The sequence below is a fragment of the Barbus barbus genome (genome assembly GCF_936440315.1).
Source record: "Barbus barbus genome assembly, chromosome: 50".
NCBI classification, from domain to species: Eukaryota; Metazoa; Chordata; class Actinopteri; order Cypriniformes; family Cyprinidae; genus Barbus; species Barbus barbus.
The window spans coordinates 11,289,757-11,313,986 of record NC_136728.1 but is presented as its reverse complement, the minus strand read 5'-3'; the positions used below and the strand labels follow the sequence as shown (position 1 = coordinate 11,313,986).

Sequence of the window (24,230 nt, the reverse complement as noted above, 5' to 3'; positions counted from 1 at the left end):
ACAAACAACAGATTTCCTTATTCAAGAGATGCAATGCTAAAAAAACGATATCAATTCATATGAGTAATATTTAAATAATTAGGGATGAAACGGTAATTAGGGATTGAAACAGTAATTACTTAAATTCTGGTAAATAGCCGATATTAAATGTCTATACCATTTTGTCTACATAGATCAATTTAAATGCTAAAAGTGACACAGTGACATTATAATATACAGTATGAAAAAATTATATTTATTTTGAGATTTGCTAAAAATGCTTTAAAGATTAACTAAGTGAGTGTTAGATGACAGCAAAGGTCATCTAAATGTAAAAATAGAGCAAATGAGCATGAACAATTAAATATCTAATATCTATGGAGGCCTATTTTCGCCACATAAGAAAGAAACATGCTTTGCTCAATAATAATTATGACATAATTAGATAAGAATGAGATAAGAAGTCAAAATTATGAGATAAGCAGTCATAAGTATTACATAGTCATAATTATGTGACAGAAAGTCAAAACTGACCAACTAAGTCATGATTAGGAGATAAAAAGTTGAAATTATGACATGAGTTTTTTTAGGAAAATATTGAGGAAAAAGGAAAAATAATGAGATATCAAGTCATAATTATGAAATAAATTGAAATTATGAGATAAAAAGTCGAAATGGTAAACTAAGGCACAATTATGGCATAAAAAGCCAAAATGTCAATCTAAAGTCAAAATTATGACTATTTTATGTTATACTATGACTTTTTATTTTATAATATCAACATTTTATCGCGTAATTATGATTTAGCATCTCATAATATAGATTGCATAGCATGTTTTTCTCCATTCTTCTGTAAATATCAGCCAATACAGATAAATAAATAAAAAGATCTCTAATACTGGCAAATAACCAATATGGTACTGATATGACAATGTCTTTTTTCATTCTGGTGCTTTTTTCATATCTGGTGCTCTACACATTCCCAGACTGCCCACTCGTCCTGTCATCAACACTCCTGTAGTGAGCGTGGTGGTCCACAGGGACGGAGAGCCTCTCCCCACCCCACTCCAAAGACCCATCACCCTGAACTTCAGGCTCCTGGAGACCCACGAGAGGACCAAACCTGTGTGTGTCTACTGGAACCACTCCATCCCGTGAGTCCTTAATGAATGAACACATTATATTATTTTTTTCTGATTTAGCAAGACTAAACCAGTCTCTGCTTGTTCTGTTATTATAGGGTACTAATTTATAATTTTATATATATTTTATTTGTGTCGTTCTTGCTCTTATTTGATAGGGTTTCTGGTGGAGGCGCCTGGTCTTCTAAAGGCTGTGAGCTAGTCTTCAGAAACTCGACTCATATCAGCTGTCAGTGCAACCATATGACCAGCTTTGCTGTCCTCATGGATATCTCCAAACGAGAGGTAAGACACAGCCAGCTATTTTGGCTATATTATTATACAGCCAGCTAACTAGTTTTTGAACTCTGTCATCTTTTCCATAGCATGGTGATGTTCTACCTCTGAAAGTGGTGACCTATACGACAGTGTCCGCCTCTCTGGTGGCCCTCCTCATCACCTTCCTCCTGCTGGCCATTCTTCGCAAGCTGCGCTCCAACCTACACAGCATCCACAAGAACCTGGTGGCTGCCATCTTCCTCTCTGAGCTCATCTTCCTCACTGGCATCAATCAGACTGACAGTCCGGTGAGCAGTCTGGAGAGTTTTTAGATTATAATATCAACAGTATTATTTTATTTTATCTTATACAATTCTATGTGATACTAAACATTTCTGTTTCTTGTCTGATTTGTAGTTTGTATGTACAGTCGTGGCCATTCTGCTACATTATTCGTACATGTGTGCATTTGCCTGGATGTTTGTGGAGGGGCTGCACATCTATCGCATGCTGACTGAGATGCGTAACATCAACCAGGGCCACATGCGCTTCTACTACGCCATCGGCTGGGGGATTCCTGCTATTATCACTGGTACTGTATGATACTCAGTCACTCACTAACTCAGGTCATAGTTTCATCTAGAGGACACATCTACCTAGCTATATTTTTAAGCTATTATTTGTAAAATATATAGTTAACATGTTTTGTATAAATTATATATGTTGTAGTCCTGTCAAACAGATTAATCATAATTAAAATACAAGTAAAATAAAAGTTTGTGTTTACATAATGTGTGTGTGTGTGTGTGTGTGTATACACACATACATGTATATATTGAAGAAATATATGAAAAGTTCATTTGCAAAAACAGATAACTCCATTTTTAACAATTATTTCTTTGTGCATTCCAGTTAATCTCAATCAAACTGCAGTTGGGTTATTTTGATTAGGTTAGAAAATAACTAAAAAATACAGCTAACTCAATAAAACACAATAAAAACATGATAACATAATTAAAAACATGATTTTTGGAAATTTAAAAAATATTGCGTTATCTGTATTTGCAAATAAAGTCTTCATATGTAACTTATATTTATGTATATATGTAAATATTTCTTAAATATATTGTGTATGTGTGTGTATTTATATATGCATATAATATGCACAGTACACAAACATATATTATGTAAACACAAATGTTTATTTTGGATACGATTAATCATGATTAATCGATTTGACAGCACTAATATGTGGATATACTGTGTGTTATACACTACCATTCAAAAGTTTGGGGTTGGTAAGATTAATTTAAGAAATTAATACTTTTTATTCAGCAGGTGTGCATTAAATTGCTCAAAAGTGACAGTAAAGACTTTTATATTGTTACTAAAGATTTTTTTTTTTTTTTTTTTAAATGGCAAACTTTTGAACTTTGTGTTCATCAAAGGATCCTGAAAAAATGCAGCATGATTTTTTACAAAAATGTGCAGAACATCAGCATATTAAAACGATTTCTGAAGGATTATGTGACACTGAAGACTGGAGTAGTGATGCTGAAAATTCAGCTTTGCATCATAGAAATTAATTACATTTTAGAATATTGATATATTCTAAAATGTAATTCATTTCTATGATGCAAAGCTGAATTTTATATTTATATATATTTTAAATATATCAATAGAAAATGTACAGTAAATTACTGTACGGTAATATACACATATATATATATATATATATATATATATATATACACTCACACAATTAAAAAGCACCCAAACCCCCTATAAATCTTGTTGCTGATTGATGTCTCTTCTCAGGTCTGGCTGTGGGTTTGGATCCTCAGGGTTATGGAAACGCTGACTTCTGCTGGCTCTCTGTTTATGACACTCTTATCTGGAGCATCACAGGACCAATCTCCATAGTAGTTCTGGTCAGTTTGTGTATTTTAATCTTATTTAACACAGTGGAAGTGCTGCTTTCCTTTCCATCTCCCAACTGATGTATTTGGTTTTGAGTAAATAATGCACCTCTTTGTGTAACAGATAAATACAGTCCTAATTGTGCTGGCAGCCAAAGCCTCGTGTGGACGGCGCCAGCGAACAGAAAAGTCAGGAGCAATGTAAGTTCAGCGAGAAAGCTTAAAGGTCAAACTGAACAATACAGAAATACAAATGGCTTGAAGCAGGTAAAAGCTCATCTTTTTCATCATTCTCATTTGCTCTTGTGCAGCTCTGCTCTTCGAGTGGCCTTCCTGCTCCTGTTGCTCATCAGCGCCACCTGGCTGCTGGGTCTAATGGCAGTCAACAGTGATGTGTTGTCCTTCCACTACCTCTTTGCCATCCTCAGCTGCTTACAGGTAGATATGGTCATGTGCCGTGTCATTTTTTTTACCATTTATTTAATGTATCTATTTATTTACTTAACAGTTTTTTTTCTGGAAACATTCTATAAGAGGCTCATCTAACCAGTTTAATAAAGCTTGGGGCCCTTTTAAGCAATATCATGGAACATGTTTTATTGTTGGATGTAGAGTGGATCTTAGTTCTAACATTTTTTGTTATTTTCAGCTATAATTTTAGTGTCTTATTGATTGTGTGCTTTCCCTTTTTATTTTTATTTTTTTGCTAAGCCATGCTTTTAGTTACTTATTCATTTATTTTATTATTATCATTATTTTTATCTATTGTATTATTAAGTTGATATTGTCTTTTGTTCTGCTTTGTTTTCTTCTTTGTTATATTGTCCTAAAACTCATAAATAAAGAAAGCATTCTTTCTGCATTTTTTATTTTATTAGCAACAACAAAATATATGCATACATATGTTGACAATGTAAGCAATTTGCAATTGTATCAATAAAGCATTGTTGACTCTAACTTGAATGTATTTCATTTGATATTTTTGTTATTTTTAGATCATGTTATTATACCTTTCATCTCATCGCTTGATTTACTTTTTTTTTATTTATTGTTTATTTTAATAACAATGAAATAACATAATTGTAAGAAAATCAAATAAATAAATGTTTAATTAAATACAATGAAGTCAACAATCCTGTATCGATAAAATTGTCAGGATATATAGTAATCAAATAATAATTATTGTTGTTCTTGTTGATGCTACTAAATAAACAATACAGAAAGAGAAATGAAAGTTAAAATGAAAAAGATGAGGTAAAATATTAATAAAAATGTAACATTAAAAGCAATACAATGGAAATTAATCAATGGTAATTACTTAATGTGTTTATTACAAACCATATAGGATTGGATTTCTCTTTAACAAACTGTTTTGTTTGTGTATTATGACCATTTTTTATGCATGTAATCATTCAGTAATGATGTGTACTTTTTTAATTCCAGGGCATTTGCATCTTCTTTTTCCACTGTATTCTCAACAAAGACGTGCGGAGGAACCTGAAAAGTGTCTTTGCAGGGAAGAAAGTGCCAGTTGAAGATCCCAGTACAACACGGGCTACCTTACTCACTGTGAGTTTGACTTAGGCCTACATTAAATAAATAAGTGAATTAAAGATGCAAAGCTTCATGTATAGGCCCAGTGTATTTACTGATGAATCACTAACAGTGAGTCTCTTCATCTGTCATCCCAGCGTTCTCTGAATGGTGACGTCTACACGGAAGATGGAGGTCTGTACCGGACCACCATTGGAGAGTCCACTGTATCTCTAGAGAGCTCTATTAGATCAGGCAAGAGTCACGGCAGCAGCCACCTTGTTTCCACACTCAGGTAATACACCAGGAGTGAATTACGATTTGAGTTATTTCATATTGAAAAACTGACCAATCAGAATCGTGCATTTCTTAAACATCTGTGTAATAAAACAATGTTTTATCTGAAATGCTAATGTAAATCATCTCCATACCTCCTCCTTAACCTCTTAAAGTGTGAACCATGTATCATTTGAAGTTCCACAGACCTTGGATTTTCTCTCATATATTAATGGTCTAAATATATCTGGAATTATGAACTCATGCAGTATTCGCCTGCAGCTGTGCTGGCAGCTGTTTCACTAACCTATTTGCACCAATACCTGTTATATTGTGCGTAAACTTCTCAAAGGGGCATTCGGTTTTTAGGTCACTCCATTGAAAATCTTTACTTGAGACTAAGTTCATTATGACTATCAATGGGTCCACTTTAGCCATATTTATGACTTATATTTTTTTGCCATAACCACTGACAGAGCCCAAACAGTATTGTAATTCACAGCACCGTGTCATCTGTTACATAGATCTTATGTTGGATCCAATGTGTATTGATTCACATGTTTGAACTCTCAGACACACTTCTAACTACAAAGCGTAGCGGTAAAGCTTATGACATTTACAGAGAAAATTGTATTAACTAATGAAAGAAGAAATTCTGGTTGTCATATATGTAATATTGCTATACTGGTAGCTGCATTTGTGAATATTTCACATGCAACTTACTGTCACTGAATAACTTTAGTGTGACTCCACTTAATGTAATGATATTTATGTAAACATTTATAGATTTGATGTTGTTTTCACTCAGGGAGAAGAAACGCAGCATATCGTCTAATGGTGGAAATGTGGGGCATGATGAAGGAGACTCATCGCTCTTTTTCCACAAGAGTAAAAGGGCAGAAGGTGAGGACAGAAATAACATTTTGGAGCATTATGCAACTATTTTTAAGACCACTGAAGGCTCAGCTGGTGTCATAACTTCTGAATAATCATTTTCTGTTATTTTCAGACTCTGATTCGGACAGTGAGCTCTCAGTGGATGAACACAGCAGCTCCTACGCTTCCTCCCACTCCTCGGACAGCGAGGACGAGGCCAGGCACTCCAGGACCAAATGGAATAACGAGAGAACCCCCATCCATAGCACTCCTAAAGGTGCCTGCGGCCTTTTCTGTGAATTCTGACCTGCTCTTTTATGTGTTTTATTCATTTTATTTATATTTTAAATTGGATTTTTGATAACTTTACTCATCTTTACTTTACTTTCTGCAGTTGATGCTGTGTCTAGTCAGGGGAAGCCATACTGGCCACAGGAGCCGCCCACAGCCAGTGAAAGTGAGGAGCCGGGTGGTCCAGAGAAACTGTGGGTGGAAACGAAAGTGAATGTGGAGCTTCATCAAGGGAATAAATTAAATCACAATGGAGATGTGTCTCAAAGTGAGAGTTCACCCAGTCAGCCAAACAGCAACCAGTTACCCAGAAGAGGTGAGTGACAACTACTTAAACTAAGTAAACTACTTAAAAACTAAAACTAGGGGAAAAAACAATTATGAAACAAGAGAATGAAACCATTTTAGTACTTGAAAAATCCATTTTCATAATACATGTATTTTAAATATTAATTAATAATACTATAATTATATATAATGATTTATTAGATTATATATATATATATATATATATATATATATATATATATATATATATATATATTCTGTATTATATTGTATTATATTATATTAGAGCCTTTATAAGGCATTTGAAAGAACAAGATGACCAATATTAAAATAATATTTAATAGAGAATAGAGAACTGTAAAATAATTAATTACACTATTATTAGTTTATATATATATATATATATATATTTGTTTTGTTTTTTGTATTATACTAGTACTTTCAGTAGGAATTTAAAGAACAAGATCACTGACATTAAAATAATATTTCATAATAATAAATAAAATAAAAAATTATAATAAAAGAAAAAACATAATAATAAAAAAATAAAATTAATTTGTGCCTATTAATGAATTTTATTACAAAAATAAAATATTTCTTTAATTAGAATATATTATAGATTTTAAATAATATAATTGTGTGTGTGTGTGTGTGTGTGTATATATATATATATATATATATATATATATATATATATATATATATATTCTATTAAAATATTATATATTATATTATACTGTTATTTCACTTTTATTAGGCATTTTAAAGAACAAGATCACATATCCACCCCCACTGACGGACAAGAACATGAAGAACCGCTTGAGGGAGAAGCTCAGTGACTACAACCCACCCCAGATCCCCCGAAAGACTCCATCGGTGGGGTCAAACGAGGGGGTTCGCTCAGGAACCGAGGCCAACAGCATCATCATCAAACCACCTCCATTACCACCTCAGTCTGCACTGAACGGAATGACCGTGGAGCTGGTCCCGAGCCCCGTCACCATGGCGGACGAAGACTTTGATTCTGAGTGAGTTGGAGGTCAAATGCTGATCATTAGGATTCATTTGGTCACATTCTGATTGTAACACCTCTCTTTCTTTCTCTTGTTAGTGGCAGCAATGAAACATCAATCTGAGTCTTCACCTTGAAGGACGCTGAATGAACTGGAGCGAGTTTGGACCAGTTTCTGTGTCCCCACTAGTATTGAAGCACAACATTGTCCTGCTCTGAAGTTGTTTTTAGTATTTATAAAGATTCCAATAATACAAAAGGAAGCCCGGCGCTAGCTATCCCAGCATTCCAAAGTGCTACAGTGTACCAAGTTGAGCAGAAAACTTTTCTGACTTCGAAATGGATAAGGCTGATCTGGAGTTACAGCAAAAGATATTATTTAGCATTTGTACAGTTTATTCCAGAACTCATCAGTCATAAATAGATGACTTATGATGTGTAAATAATTTATAGTGACATTTTGTATTTTAGATGTGTAAAATTGTAAATTAGGATTTCATTGTGATGCCAATATTGAATATTTATGTTTACTGTGGTATTTTTTACAGCACTGTTTTGAAAGTGTATATTGTGTTTTTTATACTGTGCATTTTAAGCAGATGTAGCTTAATTTGTTGTTTTATTTTTTGCCCCAAACATCTGAATGTTCTTTCCCTCATTTATATTTCAGATGAATTATTAGTATGAAGATGACCATCATACACACTGTCTGTCATTGGGTTCAATGGGCAGGTGTGTTTTACAGTGATTACCTCTTACAGTATTTTACAGCTTATGTTCAGCATGCCTTAAAGTCTCTGTCAGTGCTGTACATAGAAAAACAGTGTTTTGTTTCGTTTGCTCTGCATCTAAATTACCAACAAAGAATCAAAAGATTCCTAAAGTGCCTGTCGACTATTTTATAGCTCTGCCAAACCTCTTGTGTAAATAGTATAGACTAAGACATTCAGGGAACCGTTCTTTTGTTTTTACTCATCTTAAAGGTCAGTCTATGTGAAAGTGATGTCAGGTCAGTAACTATGTAATCTGTAATAGTTTCAAAGCATTTATTGATCGGTAGTCCTTAAGTGAACACACATTATCACATGAAATAGATTAAATGTGTATCCATGAAATACCTCCATTACTTGTCAAAGTTTGTAGATATTAGATAGCAGCATGTAAAATAAGGTATTTATATTCTTACTATTCGCACTGATAAAACATCTGAACATTGTAAATAAATGAATTTAAAAGATTGAATTCAAAATCTGTATGATTTAGTATCTTTTTTCCCCCCTCTCAAAAATGAGTATTTCTCTGGTATTATTTTGCTATAATGAACTTCCCTCAACATACACTACTGTTCAAAATGTTGAGATCTGTAATCTTTAAAAAAGAAAAATAATACTTTTATTCAACTAGGACACATATGTGACAGTAAAGACATTTATGAGATTTACTTTCTATTCATCAATAAATATAAATAAATCAGTTTCCTCAAAAATATTAGGAAACACAATGGTTTTTTACATTGACAATAATGAAAAATGTTTCTTGCACAGCAAATCAGCATATTAGAATGATTTGTGAAGGATCGTGTGACACTGAAGACTGGAGGAATGACAGCTGAAAATTCAGATTTGCATCACAGGAATAAATTATATATTAAAATAGAATAGAGTTGTAATTTGTTTTATTGAACCAAATAAATGCAGCCTTAGTAAGCAAAGTGACAAATACATAAAAAAAGAAAATAAATAAACAAAAAAATCTTGCCAACCCCAAACTTTTTAATAACAGTTCATTTAAGTGAACAACATTTAAATAAATCATGAAATATTTAGAAAATAATTATTAAACATGCTCCCCCATCTACCATGGTACTGAATGATTGCCAGACTCCGATACCATAGTATTTACATGATTATGTATGTGTTAAAAACGTATTATGGCAAAGTGTTTAAAAAACATAGCGTTGCTAATTGTAACATGATAATTCCCATTGTAGTATTACGTAGTGTTTTGTTTTTATTGTGTAATAAAGTGTATAATAAACAAATTAAATATAAAATGTTAAAATTTAGATAGAAAATGCAATGTGTGATTATTATCTCTGACAGTTCAGCTGTTTACAAGTAAAAACAATGACCTGTCCTTGCGCGCCACCTAGTGGACACACAATCATCCGGTGGTCGAGGCTAACTGCAGTGCAAACACCCCAAAACGAGTCAAACCAGACCTGTCACATAGCCGTCTAGACATGAAGGCGTATGTTCGCTTCCAAACAAGTCCACTTCAAAAGAATTAAAGATAAATCATACACCCTCGCGTGCGTAAATGACGCGTAAACTTTAAGCATGGATTGACAAGAGTTATGGGATTAATGTCCACCTCGCTTGTTAAGGCACAATAGGCCCTCTATTGTTGTTTAATATTCAAAATACATACACTAATTTAAGCACATTTTACTTCATTCACGAAGAAGGGAGATTTGAGAGCGTTTCTATTTGATAAGAGACGACTGTCAATTATCGGCCCCTTTAAGAGCTTCTGTCGCTGTCATTGACGAAATTTCCTGGTGTGAAGTGAGTCTCGCTGGATAGCAGCAACAGATTGAAACGAACCCCAAATTATGGTGTGCCGTTTGCATGCGATTCTAATCTTCAGTAACGTTGGAAATAACATCTGACAGCACAGTGAATCGCATCGGTGGATCAATGTGTCCGCTTAGGCATTTTACGCCGGGTTTCTCATCGAGCTGGTAGCAGGTGGCGACGGAGCGGGGCGAAGCTCGAATATTCATGCCTTCCTGTTAATGAAACTTAATTACGAATTCCGTGCAAGGTGGGTAAGAAAACTTTCTTCCCCTTTCTGGGTGTTAATCCCGCGGCGGGTGGGGCGCATGTTACAATGTGTCAGACTGAAGAAGCTTTTGTTACATTGTTGCGTTCGAATTCGAATCCTCAAACTCATTTACAGCGCGAATGTGCCACATTGTTTGTGGTTTCGCACAGCTGCAGCACGTTTTCTGTACACATGCTGCTTTCACAGTTTTATTTAATACATTTTGTGGCTTAATGTGACAACCATCCCTTAGCCTCAAGACTAGGTAAGAAACGATTTCCAATATTTTGCACGCGCACGAAAGCCGCCATTCTCCACAGCATCGATCTAGAAGATGTTTCGTAGTGAGGAAGGGCTTTTAGGTCAAGGCATTAATCGGCAATCTATTGATGGTGCTACTGTGTCAACCCTCGATGTTTTATTGATGAGATCCAACTTGAACTACACGGTGAGGCGATGAAGAGGCAAAACCCTGGAGCAGAACGCTTGGAAATAAAACGTGCTAATAAGACTCTTGTTGATGATATTTAGCTAGAGAGTGCAGTACACGAGGATAAATGTATAAAATGCCCAAAACAGTGCTGACAGATAATAGGCTGCACGCTGCAGAGGGTATGACAATAGGGGCGAATGGTGTTTAGAGAGAGTATGGGGGAATGGAGATGTCTAACACAATGCTGGTGTCGAAGGAAGCACAGACGAGCAGCCTGACCTCTATACTCGTTGTCAGAGTAGGGGAGAGTGAACGGAGAGTCGCTCGGTGGCCTTAGTACTGAGAAAATAGTTGTGGTAGTCATGGTGTTTTCCTGTGATGTAATTGTAATGGGTGATAATGTAGCCTATAAGTGCGTGCTGCGTTACAACAGAGTGGCGTTTTGAGTAGAGTACAGCATAGAATCAGTCACAGAATGTTGTTTTGTTTTCTGTTGTAAAACAGACTTGTTAATTATACTTTCCCAGTTAATAAAGAACGTTCTTAGAACTTTGGTGAACACTCTAGCAAGGTTCTCACAAAGTTACTTACCTGTGAAGTTAATGTTCTTTCAAAGTTATCTGGTCTTTAATAACATTTTGGGAATTTTAGCAAAAGCATGTATACGTTGTTTATGGAATGTTTTTCTGAAACTTTTTAGTTGGATATTCTTCTGAAGCCCAAAGTATACTTCAGATTTGGCGCATGCGTAGAGCCAAACACGCAGTCTTTCCATGGCCCTGTCCTAAATGGCACACATCCTTGTGCACTTGTAAGCCCAAAGTATACTTAGACCATGTATACTCCATGCAATGTCTACACAATTTAAATTTCATCAGCAGGAGGGTCCAAGGACATCCATGCTCGCATCAGTTGGAGCAAGGTGAATGTTGCTGAGATGGAAGAGTCCACAAGGTGGTACCGTGCATGGTTCAAACTTGTCCATCCGCAGTTGAGTATACTTTAAAAGCTGTGCGAACACTTCTATCTGCGTAGAAGACAGAGCAGAACGCATCTGCGACCTAGATGCACACTTCTGCCGAGCCCACCATGAGACAACTCCTCTGCAGACTTCTACTCAACAAAGGCCCTGTCCCAAATGTAACACTTCATGCGCACTTGCAGTCTTACGGACTTACAATGGCAGACGCATGTGTGTGTCCGTTAAGTCCACAAGACCATAGGGTGTCTCATTTGTCATTTTTACGTTCAGAAGGGTGCTCGCAAGCGCCCTCTTTGCGGCCGTGTGCGATCCACACTTCTGCTGAGCCCACACTGGGGCGACCTCCACAGCAGACTTCTACCCAACAGTAAAAGCGGCATTACATCATGAAAGTGTGGACTTGCAAGGGATTACGGTGCCATCTAGGACAGGGCCAAAGTATGTTCCATTTGATGGACGTGAGCACTAGCGCTGGACACCTGCACGTTAGAAAGTTTAGTCCTTGTTCAGTGTCTGCAGTATCTCTCTCCAGAAGTCATAGATTAAAAATCAATTAAAAACAGAGCCATCTGTTTTTGTTAACGTCTCCAGTAGTTTGTTGTTGTTCTGTCTCATCAATTTCTTTTTCCATTGTGAAACAGTGGGCAATGTTGCCACCTTATGGACAAACTAATTGGTAAAAAAAAAACTAATTTGCATCATGCACACTATGCTTACCATAGCAGTCGTGTAAAAACCAAAACTTTCTTAAAGTTATATTTATGGGTTTTTAAGGCCTTTAATGTGATAGGACAGTAGAGAGGAGACAGAAAAGCACTGGGCGGAGAGAGGTGAACAAGATCATTAAAGGACCATAAGACTGTAATCGAACCTGGGTCACCGCAAGCAGTTTCTTTAGATATCAGCGCACTTACCATGAGGCTATCCACATCGACAGGTCTTAACAATTTTTTTTATACGTTACCACTTATTAGTTTAATATGGTTCAGAAAACATTTAAAAGACATTCCCAGAATTCATTAAAAAATATTTTTCGTAACTTAATAGGAACATTATCAAGGTGTTCTTAGAACACATTTTTATTATCTGGGTTGTCGGTTGGATGATTATGTGATGGACACTGACTAAAAACCTGTACATCATTCCAGTGCTAAAAAATTTAAATTTAGAACCTTAATATTATCTCTCTTGCTCTGAGTGGGTTTCTCTCAGTAGTATGAAGGAGTGAAATATAAAACATGGAGTGGATCTGGAGTGGAGTGATTACAGAATGCTTTGAGAGTGAATCGCTGTTGTTCCACTTGTTGGTAAAAGGATATTTAACCAAAAAATGTATTATTCTGCAGAAAACAAAAGATGAAAGTTTTTAAAATGTTGGTTACTAAATAGTTTTGGTGCCCTAAGACTTCTATGTCAAAAACACTTGAGACATTTCTCAAAATTGTTCTACAAAAGAAAGTCATACAAGTTTGAAATGATGTCAGAGTAAACAGATGCTAAGAATTTTTGCCCCATCTAAACTTGTAAGTTGATTGTTGATAGAGCTCCACCCAAAAGCTGTGCTGAGGAGTAGGAAAGTTAAACTCATGCTCCACCCTGAACAAATCAAACTTGCTCAACCACTTGTCTCAAAACATTCTCCCAATTCTGTGTGTATTGGCCTTCAGTGGGGATCCTTTATCCTAGATTATATATATATATGTATATATATGTATATGTGTATATATATGTGTATATTATTTATTTATTTTTTATGTATTTTTAATTTGACCATAAAATAGTCAAGACATGAATGCTATGTTCCAAGTCTTCTAAAAAGTGTGCATGCAAACCCTATTCCCTTAAGATCGTGTGTAATTTTTGGGCAAACTGTTCCATTAAATTGAAGTTATTTTCTTACACTATGGAACATAAGAGAGCAAATTGTTTTTAATGTACTGTTGGCCTGATTTACTGTACTATTTTTCCCCAAGCAAAACTTTTGTATGAAGAGGACATGATTAGTTTTGAAGTTTATCTTCTCATAAAACGACACATTCTAATGAGTTAAAACATTGTAAATCTGACAAATCTAGACACGGGTGATAAATATCATCCGCTCAAGCTATTTCCCTTTCCCTTGTGTGAGCTGCATGAAACGTCTGCTTGTTGTCAAAAAAAAGTCCCTTTCTAATTCGCAGGATGCCAAACTCAGACTGTTTAAGAACAAGACGGCTGGCGTTAAACCTCAGTCCTGTCATTATCATGTACAGCATGTTGTCTGAGCTCTGGAAGTGAAATTAGAACTCGGCTGGAGGTTTTGAGTGTCTAGGCACGCATACGGCCGCTTTGTTCCCAGGCCTGCTTTGTTTGCTGTAAGGTCAACTAACTGCAGGGAATGCAGAGTTTGGAACACCAATAGCATTATTTTGTACAACACCATGGGCCTTTGGTTCCTGGAGAGATTTTTTGGATATATAATCCAGTCACATGTTGCAAAGCGGTGTTAGTGCTCCAGTCTCAGCATTCTCAGGGAATTTTTTTTAGATGCACAAAGACATTTAAGACGTTGCCTGAGGAAGAGCACAATAGTTCATGACCTGCATCTTTCCATGAGTATAACAGCCAAATGTGCAGTTTCAATTAGGTGGCACTCAGCACATATTAGGATTAAAAGGATGGACACCTCAAAATTATTTACTCACCCTCGTGTCGTTCTAAACCTGTATGACTGACTTTCTTTGAGGAACTCAAAAAGAAACGGTTTGAAGAATCTACTGGCTTCTTATTTCCAAATAGTTAAAATGAATGCTCAAAAATGATACAGAAGCACCATAAAAGTATTTCAAATGAGGTTCCTCTAACTTGTGCTTTCTTCTAAAGACATATGGTAGCTTTGTGAGTTATTGTTAACTAAAACTATTCAAATGTTTATTAAATATAGTTTAAATTAATCCCAATAAAGCGGAAATTTAAATAAAATAAAAATATTAGATTAAAACCTAAACAAAAATCAGAAATGTTTTCATAAGTTACTTTAAAGTATTAGTATTAAAAATACTAAAACTGATAAATATAAGTTTAAAGATTAAATATTTATGAACATAATACTTCGTAAACATGACAAGCACAGAACACAATTACTAAAAAAGTAAAATGAAAGTATAAAAATAAAAACAAAGTTAATTTAAAAATATTAATAAATACTATAGTAAATACCCAAGTGGTCAGAACTGTTGGTACCCTTGGTAAATATGATCAAAGAAGGCTGTGAAAATAAATGTGCATTTATTAATCCTTTTGGTCTTTTATTTAAAAAATATCACAAAAATCTAAACTTTCATTGGAGAATAAGAATTTAAAATGGGGGGAAATATCATTATGAAATAATAGTTTTTTTCTCAAATACATGTTGGACACAATTACTGGTACCCTTAGAAATTCTTATGAGTAAAATATCTCTGATGTATATTCCCATTCATATTCACAATTTTGAGCACTGATTATGAACATGAAATTATCCAGCCATGACTTCCTGTTTCACAGAAATATAAATAGGAGGGAAAACAAACCAAAAAGACCAAATTCCAAATTAATAACCCATCACAATGAGAAAAACTAAAGAATATATTTCTGATGTGCAGCAAAAGATAATTGAGCTTCACAAATTAGAAAGTGGCTTTAAGAAAAGAGCTGGAGGATGAAAATTCCCATTTCCACCATCAGGGCAATAATTAAGAATTTCCAATCAACATAAAATATTATGAATCTGCCTGGAAGAGGATGTGTCTATATCGTCCTAATGCACGGTGAGGAGGAGAATTTGAGTGGCTAAAGACACTCCAAGTACCACCTGGAGAATTGCAGAAAAAGGTTGAGATTTGGGGTCAGAAAATGAAAAAAAAAAATCAAACAGCACCTACATCACCATATGTTGTTTGGGAGGGCTTCAAGAAAAGAAAATGCTTTCACCAAAAAACAAACTCCAGCATATTCAGTTGTCAGTCACGACTGGAACTTCAAATGGGACTGGCTTCTATGGTCAGATGAAACTAAAAATTTTGCTTTTTAGCAGCAAACACTCAAGATGGGTAAAAAGTACTCCATGTGTACAATGAAATATACTGCTGTATTTTTGATGTTGTGGGCCTATATTTCTGCTGGAGGTCTTGGACATCTTGTTTAGACACATGGCATCATGGATTCTATCAAATACCAACAGATTTAAAAAAAAATCAATAAGTGACTGACTCTGTTAGAAATCTTATAATGGGCCAAGTTTGGATCTTCCAACCGTACAATAATCCAAACACAAACCTCAGAAACAACACAAAAATGGGTCACTGAGCACAAAACCAAGCTTCTGCTATGGCCATTCCAGTCCTCTGACCTGAACCCTGTAGAAAATGAGTAGGGTGAACTGAAGAAAAGAAGCACCATCATGAAGCTGTGAATCTAAGGGTCTGGAGAGATTCTGGATGAAGGAATGGTCTCTGATCTCTTGTTAGGTGTTCTCTAAACTCATCAGGCATTATAGCAGAAAATTTAGAGCTGTTAAACTGTTTCAAAAAGTATTGAATAATTGGTCATTAATTGTGGCCAATGTGTATTGGAGAAAAACATTTATTTCATAATGACCCCCCCCCCCCCCCCCCCTTTAAACTCTTATTCTCCAATGAAAGGTTAGATTTTTGTGAATTTTATCAAAAGGATTAACAATGCAGATTTATTTCCACAGACGCCTTTGATCATATTTACCAAGGGTACCAACAATTCTGACCATGTGTGTAATACTAAAATAACACTGGTGAGGATTATTATATTGATATATAGTGCTGCACCTACATTAAAACTCTGGAAAATACCAACAAGCCATAATTTTCTTAATGGTGTGGCTGATAACGGATAAATGGTTGATTTTAAACTTTGATACCATTTTGCCTAAATAAATTCAAAATAAAACACTTAAGGTTAAAATTAAATGAATTATTATAAATGCTATGAGTGAATTTAGACATCACAATGTTATAATGTACAGTGAGTGTTGAATGACAGCAAAGGTACTTTCAAAATAAAAATCGTAAAAATGAGCTTATACAATTAAATATCCAATATCAACCTGTATGTACAATATTTACAGATTTTAAGTCAAATCTTTTCAAAGAATCAATTAATCCAGTTGACAAAAGCAGCCTAAATGATCATTTCAGAAATTGGAAGTCATACAGATTTGGAACGACATGGAGGTGAGTAACAATAATTTTTAGACCGGAAAAGTTTGAAATCAATGTCTGGTTTTCCTCATGCATCAAATCGTCACAATCTGCTGTGTACAGGGGTCTCGCTATGAGCCGAAATGACCGTGAGGATCATGGGGCCTCTCTGACCTACATACTGTACAGAACAGGGTCCTGCACCACACTAGTCTGACATCAGCTGATCTCTTTGAGATTGTACCAATTTCTCACAGCCAGTTCAAGCGGCCCATTATTGCCTCTACAGTTCACAGGCCTCAACACCCGGTGCAGAGAGACTATTATTGTGCAAGCGAGTGACTGTCAGTTGCACATTATTCCCGAGCTGACTACTTTTGCCAAGAATGGCTGGCTTTGTCTTACTCCACTGCTAGGTTTGACTTGGACAATAAGATAGCATACTAAATAAAGTATGTTTTACCTTTAAAATAGTGTAAATATTTATTTTATGGTACTTTTCTTTTTCAACGTGTGCAATTTAAGAAATGAAAAAACTAAATGATATATTTATCCAGATGTGTTGTGCAGTTGTGCAACATTTCTTCATTGCTGCACAGTTTCAAAAGCCGCTTTTGTCCTTACAGGGTTGCCACCCGCCATGTTAAGATAAAGACACGGGTCTCTGTGTTGAACATGCTAAAGCGATTGGATAAGATAAGGTTCAGAGGACCGAAGCGAGATGAGTTCCTGGACCTTGCCGAGTCCCCCAATGCATCTGACAGTGAATGTAATGACGACGTCCCAGTAAAACACCGGAGCTCCATCAAAGAAACAGAAGAGCAGCGAGACCCTGTAAGTGACGTTTTTTTCATCTGTGGGAAATATCATGGGAGAATCTGTCAGAAAGTGCTGAATGCATTTTGTTTTTAAAAATGCGGTTGTGTTTGTCTCAGTAGAAAAATGTAGAGATGCGATAAGATTGTGAAAAATGTTAACCTCTATTTTGAAGATTTTGTAACGCCAGTTATAGAAAGCCATTCAGTTCAACAAGAAAACATAATTTACTTAATTTCCAAATTTCTTCCCTGGCCTGAATCTCTTTTGTTCGTTTTTCACATGACGTGACAGCCCATCTATATTGTATTGGATAGAGAAATTAGTTATAATTAATTAGTCATAATTCTCAAATGTTTGAAACAAGTGGGTAGTTAGCTTTTAGCTTTTAGCTTTTTACTGTAACAGTTAATAAACATTGCATTTGTGGGCTTATTTTACTTTATTTCTTACCTTTTATAAAGTTGTGAATTTCTGTCACTTTTTTTCACCGTAATGTTATTACAAGCAGATGTTTGGAAAATTTGGCTATCCAAAATTTAACATTTGATTTATTCTGCTCAAATGAACGAAATGACTTGGAGGAAAAAAGGTAATTAATTAATTTTGCTAAACGAGATTGAAATATCCAAGCCAGTAAATTTACTCAGTATTCCTATCACTGTTATTATTCTGGTATATATTATTCTGTAACGCCCACTTTTCACCATCCAATGAATCCCAGGTTGGTAAAACTGTCAAAATAAAAGTCCCATTCTTAATTTATTTTCATTTGAATCTCCTGTTTTGATGAAAATGTCATGTGAAATGAAATTGGTTGTGGATGAGGTTTCACCTTTTCTGACAATTTGTTTACAATGGGAGTGCAGAATAATAACATTTAAAAAATCAAATAAAACAAATAGTTATGTGATTTACAGTGGAAGTCTGTAGGCTACCATGCAATAGTTTCCCATAGACTTCCACTGTTAATGCATAACTAATATATATTTATTTATAACTGGGGTTTATATAGAAATGTGAATATCAATCAAATATTCCTTTGAGTTTTACGAACAGATACTCAGAGTAATATTATTAATAATAGTAGCAATAAAAAAAAAAAAAAAACATGTATTCCAGTGACTCGCTTCTAGCCTGCATTTAGTTTCTGTTCTATGGCTTGTATTAAGAGGCAAACAGCCAGATTCCCAAGAGTTTCAGCCCAAACATCCATTTACTTCAGTGTATTTCGTTCTGTATAAATGACCTCTTCCTGTTGTTACAGCTGAGATTGCCCTCTGTCTTTCACATCCACAGACTTCACAGGCCCTAGTCTTAAAAACAATCTTTGTAAAGCTACACTATCTTTTTTTGTGCTCGTTTGTTTCTGACGCCACCCTGTGTTTGGCACTGACCTTTAGCGTTTTGCATGACATTTTACAGGAAAAGAACTGATTGGAATCCAAGTTCAGACAAAGTGATGTTATTGCGGGCTTTTATATAGGGCAGCCTCGTCCAAGCACATTTTCAAAGAAATTGCATTTGCTGCACCTAATTTGATAAGCACGGGAAAGCTCACCTAAGAGATCTGTTGTGTCTCTGTGAGCTCGTGAGCTGGTCACTATGGTTACTGCTGCCGCACTGACGTCCGGTTGGTGATTTGTCCAATCCTGGTTATGCTGAACCTCTGTGAAGACGATGCTGTAATGTCTCTGGCAGGCTGGAGCCACAGATGCTAATGGACTCTCATATATTAGACTGTAACGTGACCATATTCAGTATTGTTCGATTAAAGAGAATGTCTGTTAGACGATCATTCTGATGTTTAATTGAACCTTAACAGCTATTTAATGTTGTCATTGCTGTCAGCCTTTATGAACTTCTAAGCTTCTCATATTTTCTGTTTCCAGGCTGGTTCAGGGACTCTCACCATGTCTGCTGCTTCCATCCAGGACTACAAGATGAGTGATGCCGACCGACTTAATGAGGTCAAAGGTCACCTGGAGATAGCCTTACTGGAAAAGCACTTTCTTCGTGAGTAATTTCCACAGCATACTTATTTTACATGGTTACATCTTTCTAAATGATTATCACAGCTCCTTAGATAAACATCCTGCTCTGTTGCTGATTTTTAATTTTTTTTCCTGTCAGATTTTATAGCCTGTCATGGTGCCATTGTCATTTGAGGCATTGTGCTATAAGGTCTGATTCTGTCTGTATGTTAACTGTCATGGGACTGGTTGCGTGAGTGGACTCAACGAAAGTGGAAGTGAGCAGTGTTTCTAAAATGGTTAGAGGCCACTTTCAGCAAATCGGTTAGAACGTCTGGGCTGATTTTAACTGATTACTAATTAATATTCATGAGCCAGACTGTGACTTAAATTTAATAAAAAATAATAATTAAATAATTTCATTGTATTAAAAATGCATGCAGTATAAAAATTATATTATAAAAATAAAATAAATACAAAAATCTAATTTGTATATACAGTACATAAAATACATAATTTTATAATTCTAAATATTCAAGTATATAATTTTATTAAAGTGTATTATAATTGTTGTAAATATTTGCTTTTAAGGCGAGACACTACAGGCTAAAATCTTTTCTTTTTCCAAAAACATCATTTTTGACGTGCTATTTTGCTTTCATAACTTGACTTCTTTCAGACTAGTGAAAAGAAAACATCCAAAACACACATTTAAATGTGTGTGTGTGTGTGTGTGTGTGGTGTGTGGTGTGGGGGGGTTAACAGTAATTATACTTTATTTGCAATTACAATACATATCTTTAAAGGCCATTTTCTCTAAATAAGGTTTTTGTTTAAATGGTGAATTTATTTTTTTGATTGGAGTAATAAAATAAATAAAATCTTTAACTCTTTTGGCAAGAATTTTGAACCTGGATTTATTAAACGTTTAGATTTCCATTCTAGAAATGTGTTCAAATTGCATTTAAACACAAAGTGCATATTTAGTTAGATAATGCCTCATTTGCGTATTTAAACAAACTTTGGAAAGTATGGTGATGTCTATTAAATTAAATATTTATCCTATTCACTTCAAAATTAATAATTTACCTTAATAAAACATTAATTATTTATAAATATAGTATACTTTTAGTTTAAATGTATCTAATAAAATACAAATCTGTTTACAGTCAGCATTTCACTTAACACATTCCATCACCTTCAATGTTTTTCGGGGTTTTTTTTCCCAGCTGAGCTTGTTGCAATGGATTCTTGGATTGCTTCCTAATGAACAAACCAATGATACATTTGAAATGCTTTACCTAATTAATGTTCATTGGCCAGGCTGTGATTTTTAAATGTAACCAAAAATAAATAAATAACTAAAATAAAATAATATTATTATCTTAATTATAATTTTTGTTATTTTAAGAATTGCTTACCTAAAACCACTCCTATGATATCTTTAAATGCTTTGGAATCAAGCTATTATATTAAATGAACATGTTCTCAGATGTTTCAAAATGAACTTTTAACTTGCATATCCAGAATTTGATAGAAACAGCTCTTCAGGAAAAAGTGATTTGTCCTCTCAGGCCTGCAGATCTGTAATATCACAAGCTAAATAGGCGATCGCTCACGGTGTGTCGGTTTATCTCCCTGAGCAGTGCAGTGAGATCACTCTCATTAATGCTGGAGCTGTATGCACCTTACAGCGATAAACCCACCATGTCTACTGCTGATCCTCTGACCTGTACCACTTCTCAATTAGTGAGAATCTCAGAAATAGAGATTAGCTCTCCACTGGGTCTCACTCACTCACTCACTCACTCACTCACACTGGTTTTCATATTTTATGGGGACTCTTCATAGTCATAATGGTTTTTACACTGTGCAAACTGTATTTGCTATCCCCTTATCCTAACCCTACCCCTAAAGCATAAAACTTTATGCATTTTTAACTGTTTTCCTCATGGGGACCAAAAAATGTGCCCACAAGGTTGAAATTGACTGGTATTAGTGGGGATATTTGCTCCCCATGCTGTAACATGGGGAATACTGGGACACAGACACACAACAGATCCAGCATACTTTTTTCTTCTTTTTTTTTTTTTTTCTTTTTTTTTAGATTGTTGATGTCTGATATTATGGGGGAAGTCGTGGCCTAATGGTTAGAGAGTCGGACTCGTAATCCAAAGGTTGTGGGTTCGAGTCTCGGGCCGGCAGGGATTGTAGGTGGGTGGAGTGAATGTCCAGCGCTCTCTCCACCCTCAAAAAACCACGACTGAGGTGCCCTTGAGCAAGGCACCGAACCCTCAACTGCTCCCCGGGCGCCGCAGCATAAATGGCTGCCCACTGCTCCGGGTGTGTGTTCACGGTGTGTGTGTGTTCACTGCTATGTGTGTGTGCACGTTGGATGGGTTAAATGCAGAGCACGAATTCCGAGTATGGGTCACCATACTTGGCAGTATGTCACTTCACATTTTTTTTTTTTTTTAATCTTGCGCACCACATAATTCAATTTCCCTATTCATTATATGGGTTTAAACTGAACATTAGATGTGTATTACGAGGTTGGGAGTGTCTGGTCTATTTTTAGAGCCTATGTTTGTATTTGTATGTGTGTGTGTGAGAGTGTGAGTGTGTGTATGTGCTCATTGCCCTCAAGCACTGCAAAAGCAGCAAAAGGTCAGATCGGGACCGCCAAACTGTTGCTGTCCATAAAAGCAGACTTGACTTATTAATAGTTTGTTATGCAACTGAAGCCTCCCTATTTTAGAAAAAAAGACAAAACCTGATGAATCACTGTCTTTGAGTTAGCAAAAGAGCGTAGAGGTGATTCAAAGCAGTGCTTCAGGCTTATGAGATGTTGTAAGAGTTTTGTAACCTGCTTTTTCACATCTGAACTGTCCTGTAGATCAGTGGGTTTTGACCCAAAAATGGATCACAGCTCTATGATAGGAACAGTAGAAAAAAAGGCAATGGTAAATGTAAATAAGAAAATCCACAACCGTATAATCTGTATTTATATATTTCAAGTTCAAGATTATTTGTATATTGCTTTTTACGATACAAATCGTTGCAAAGCAGCTCTACAGGAAATTAAGTTTCCACAATATATTTATATATTGCAGAACCTTAATATATTTAACTTATGGCAAAATTTGGTAATTCTGTATGTTGTCTGAGCATTGGCATCCTCTGAGGTCCTCTGAGGGGTTGGCATCATCTTTCCTCAGGTGTTCGGTCATCTCAGATCATTTAAGGTTGGATCCAGACTGAAGCTTCTGTAATTCCTAGTTACCATGGGATGTTAATGGCAGAAACAGAGAAACAAATAGAGACATAATTAGCGTAGCTGCTGTTCCGTCTAAGCAAAAGATGATTTGTTCAACCCAAGCTAAAGAATAATAATAGTGTACATTTGATCAGATATAACTGCAGTACAAGATTATAAAATGCATTATGTGAATGCTTGGCTAAAGAGATGTGTCTTTAATCTAGATTTAAACAGAGAAAGTGTATCTGAACACCGAACATTATCAGGAAGGCTATTCCAGAGTTTGGGAGCCAAATTTGAAAAAGCTCTACCTCCTTTAGTGGACTTTGCTATCCTAGGTACTACCAAAAGTCCAGAGTTTTGCGACCTTAGGGAGCGGGTTGGATTGTAGCGTGGTAGAAGACGAGTTAGGTACGCAGGAGCTAAACCATTTAGGGCCTTATAGGCAAGTAATAATATTTTATGTAAGTTATACGGAACTTAATAGGTAGCCAGTGCAGAGACTGTAAAATTGGGGTAATATGATCATATTTTCTTGACCTGGTAAGAACTCTAGCCGCTGTATTTTGGACTATCTGTAGCTTGTTTATTGAAGATGCAGGACAACCACCTAGCAGTGCATTACAATAGTCCAGTCTAGAGGTCATGAATGCATGAACTAGCTTTTCTGCATCAGAAACAGGTAGCATGTTTCGAAGCTTGGCAATGTTTCTAAGATGGACGAATGCTGTTTAACATGGGAAATATGATTTTCAAAGGACAAGTTGCTGTCTAATATAACACCCAGATTTTTGACTTTGACTGAAATCAGGCAGGTTATTTGTGAATCTGTCTTTGGTGGCTGGAACAATAGTTCTGCCCGGATGATAACGCGGAGCCATATAATTAATATCAGTAATGCACAGCATGCACGATACAAGGAAATGATCAGTAACATCACTTTGAGGTACGATATCTATATCGGTAAGATCAATTCCATGCGATATAATTAAAACTAGCGTATGATTAAAACAATGAGTGGGCCCAGTGACATTTTCCTTGACTCCAAAAGAGTTTATTAGGTCAGTAAACGCAAGTCCTAGCGCATCTTTTTTATTATCAACTTGAATGTTAAAATCTCTGACAAGTAGCACTTTATCAACATTAACCAATAGATCTGAGAGGAAATCTGCAAA

General features: G+C 35.5%; 2 protein-coding genes across 4 annotated transcripts in view; both read left to right on the top strand.

Moving 5' to 3' along the window:
- celsr1b (cadherin EGF LAG seven-pass G-type receptor 1b) overlaps nucleotides 1-8,819 on the top strand; it is a gene marked incomplete at its 5' end in the record, with an annotated part of 47,559 nt that extends 38,740 nt beyond the window's left edge. The window contains 14 exons of the mRNA XM_079414825.1: nucleotides 966-1,133; nucleotides 1,280-1,406; nucleotides 1,487-1,687; nucleotides 1,797-1,971; nucleotides 3,198-3,320; nucleotides 3,433-3,499; nucleotides 3,610-3,736; nucleotides 4,742-4,867; nucleotides 4,990-5,126; nucleotides 5,916-6,010; nucleotides 6,117-6,260; nucleotides 6,378-6,590; nucleotides 7,320-7,590; nucleotides 7,674-8,819. Of these exons, the coding sequence (XP_079270951.1) occupies nucleotides 966-1,133; nucleotides 1,280-1,406; nucleotides 1,487-1,687; nucleotides 1,797-1,971; nucleotides 3,198-3,320; nucleotides 3,433-3,499; nucleotides 3,610-3,736; nucleotides 4,742-4,867; nucleotides 4,990-5,126; nucleotides 5,916-6,010; nucleotides 6,117-6,260; nucleotides 6,378-6,590; nucleotides 7,320-7,590; nucleotides 7,674-7,698 (1,999 nt within the window). The 3' untranslated portion in view covers nucleotides 7,699-8,819. The remainder of the gene's footprint in view (nucleotides 1-965; nucleotides 1,134-1,279; nucleotides 1,407-1,486; nucleotides 1,688-1,796; nucleotides 1,972-3,197; nucleotides 3,321-3,432; nucleotides 3,500-3,609; nucleotides 3,737-4,741; nucleotides 4,868-4,989; nucleotides 5,127-5,915; nucleotides 6,011-6,116; nucleotides 6,261-6,377; nucleotides 6,591-7,319; nucleotides 7,591-7,673) is intronic.
- A 1,289-nt stretch (nucleotides 8,820-10,108) lies between these two features.
- Nucleotides 10,109-24,230, top strand: part of gramd4b (GRAM domain containing 4b) — a 32,223-nt gene continuing 18,101 nt past the window's right edge. For all 3 annotated transcript variants that reach the window (XM_079414275.1, XM_079414273.1, XM_079414274.1), the window contains exons 1-3: nucleotides 10,109-10,400; nucleotides 17,634-17,841; nucleotides 19,716-19,839. In XM_079414275.1, coding sequence (XP_079270401.1) covers nucleotides 10,372-10,400; nucleotides 17,634-17,841; nucleotides 19,716-19,839 — 361 coding nt within the window. In that variant the 5' untranslated portion in view covers nucleotides 10,109-10,371. The remainder of the gene's footprint in view (nucleotides 10,401-17,633; nucleotides 17,842-19,715; nucleotides 19,840-24,230) is intronic.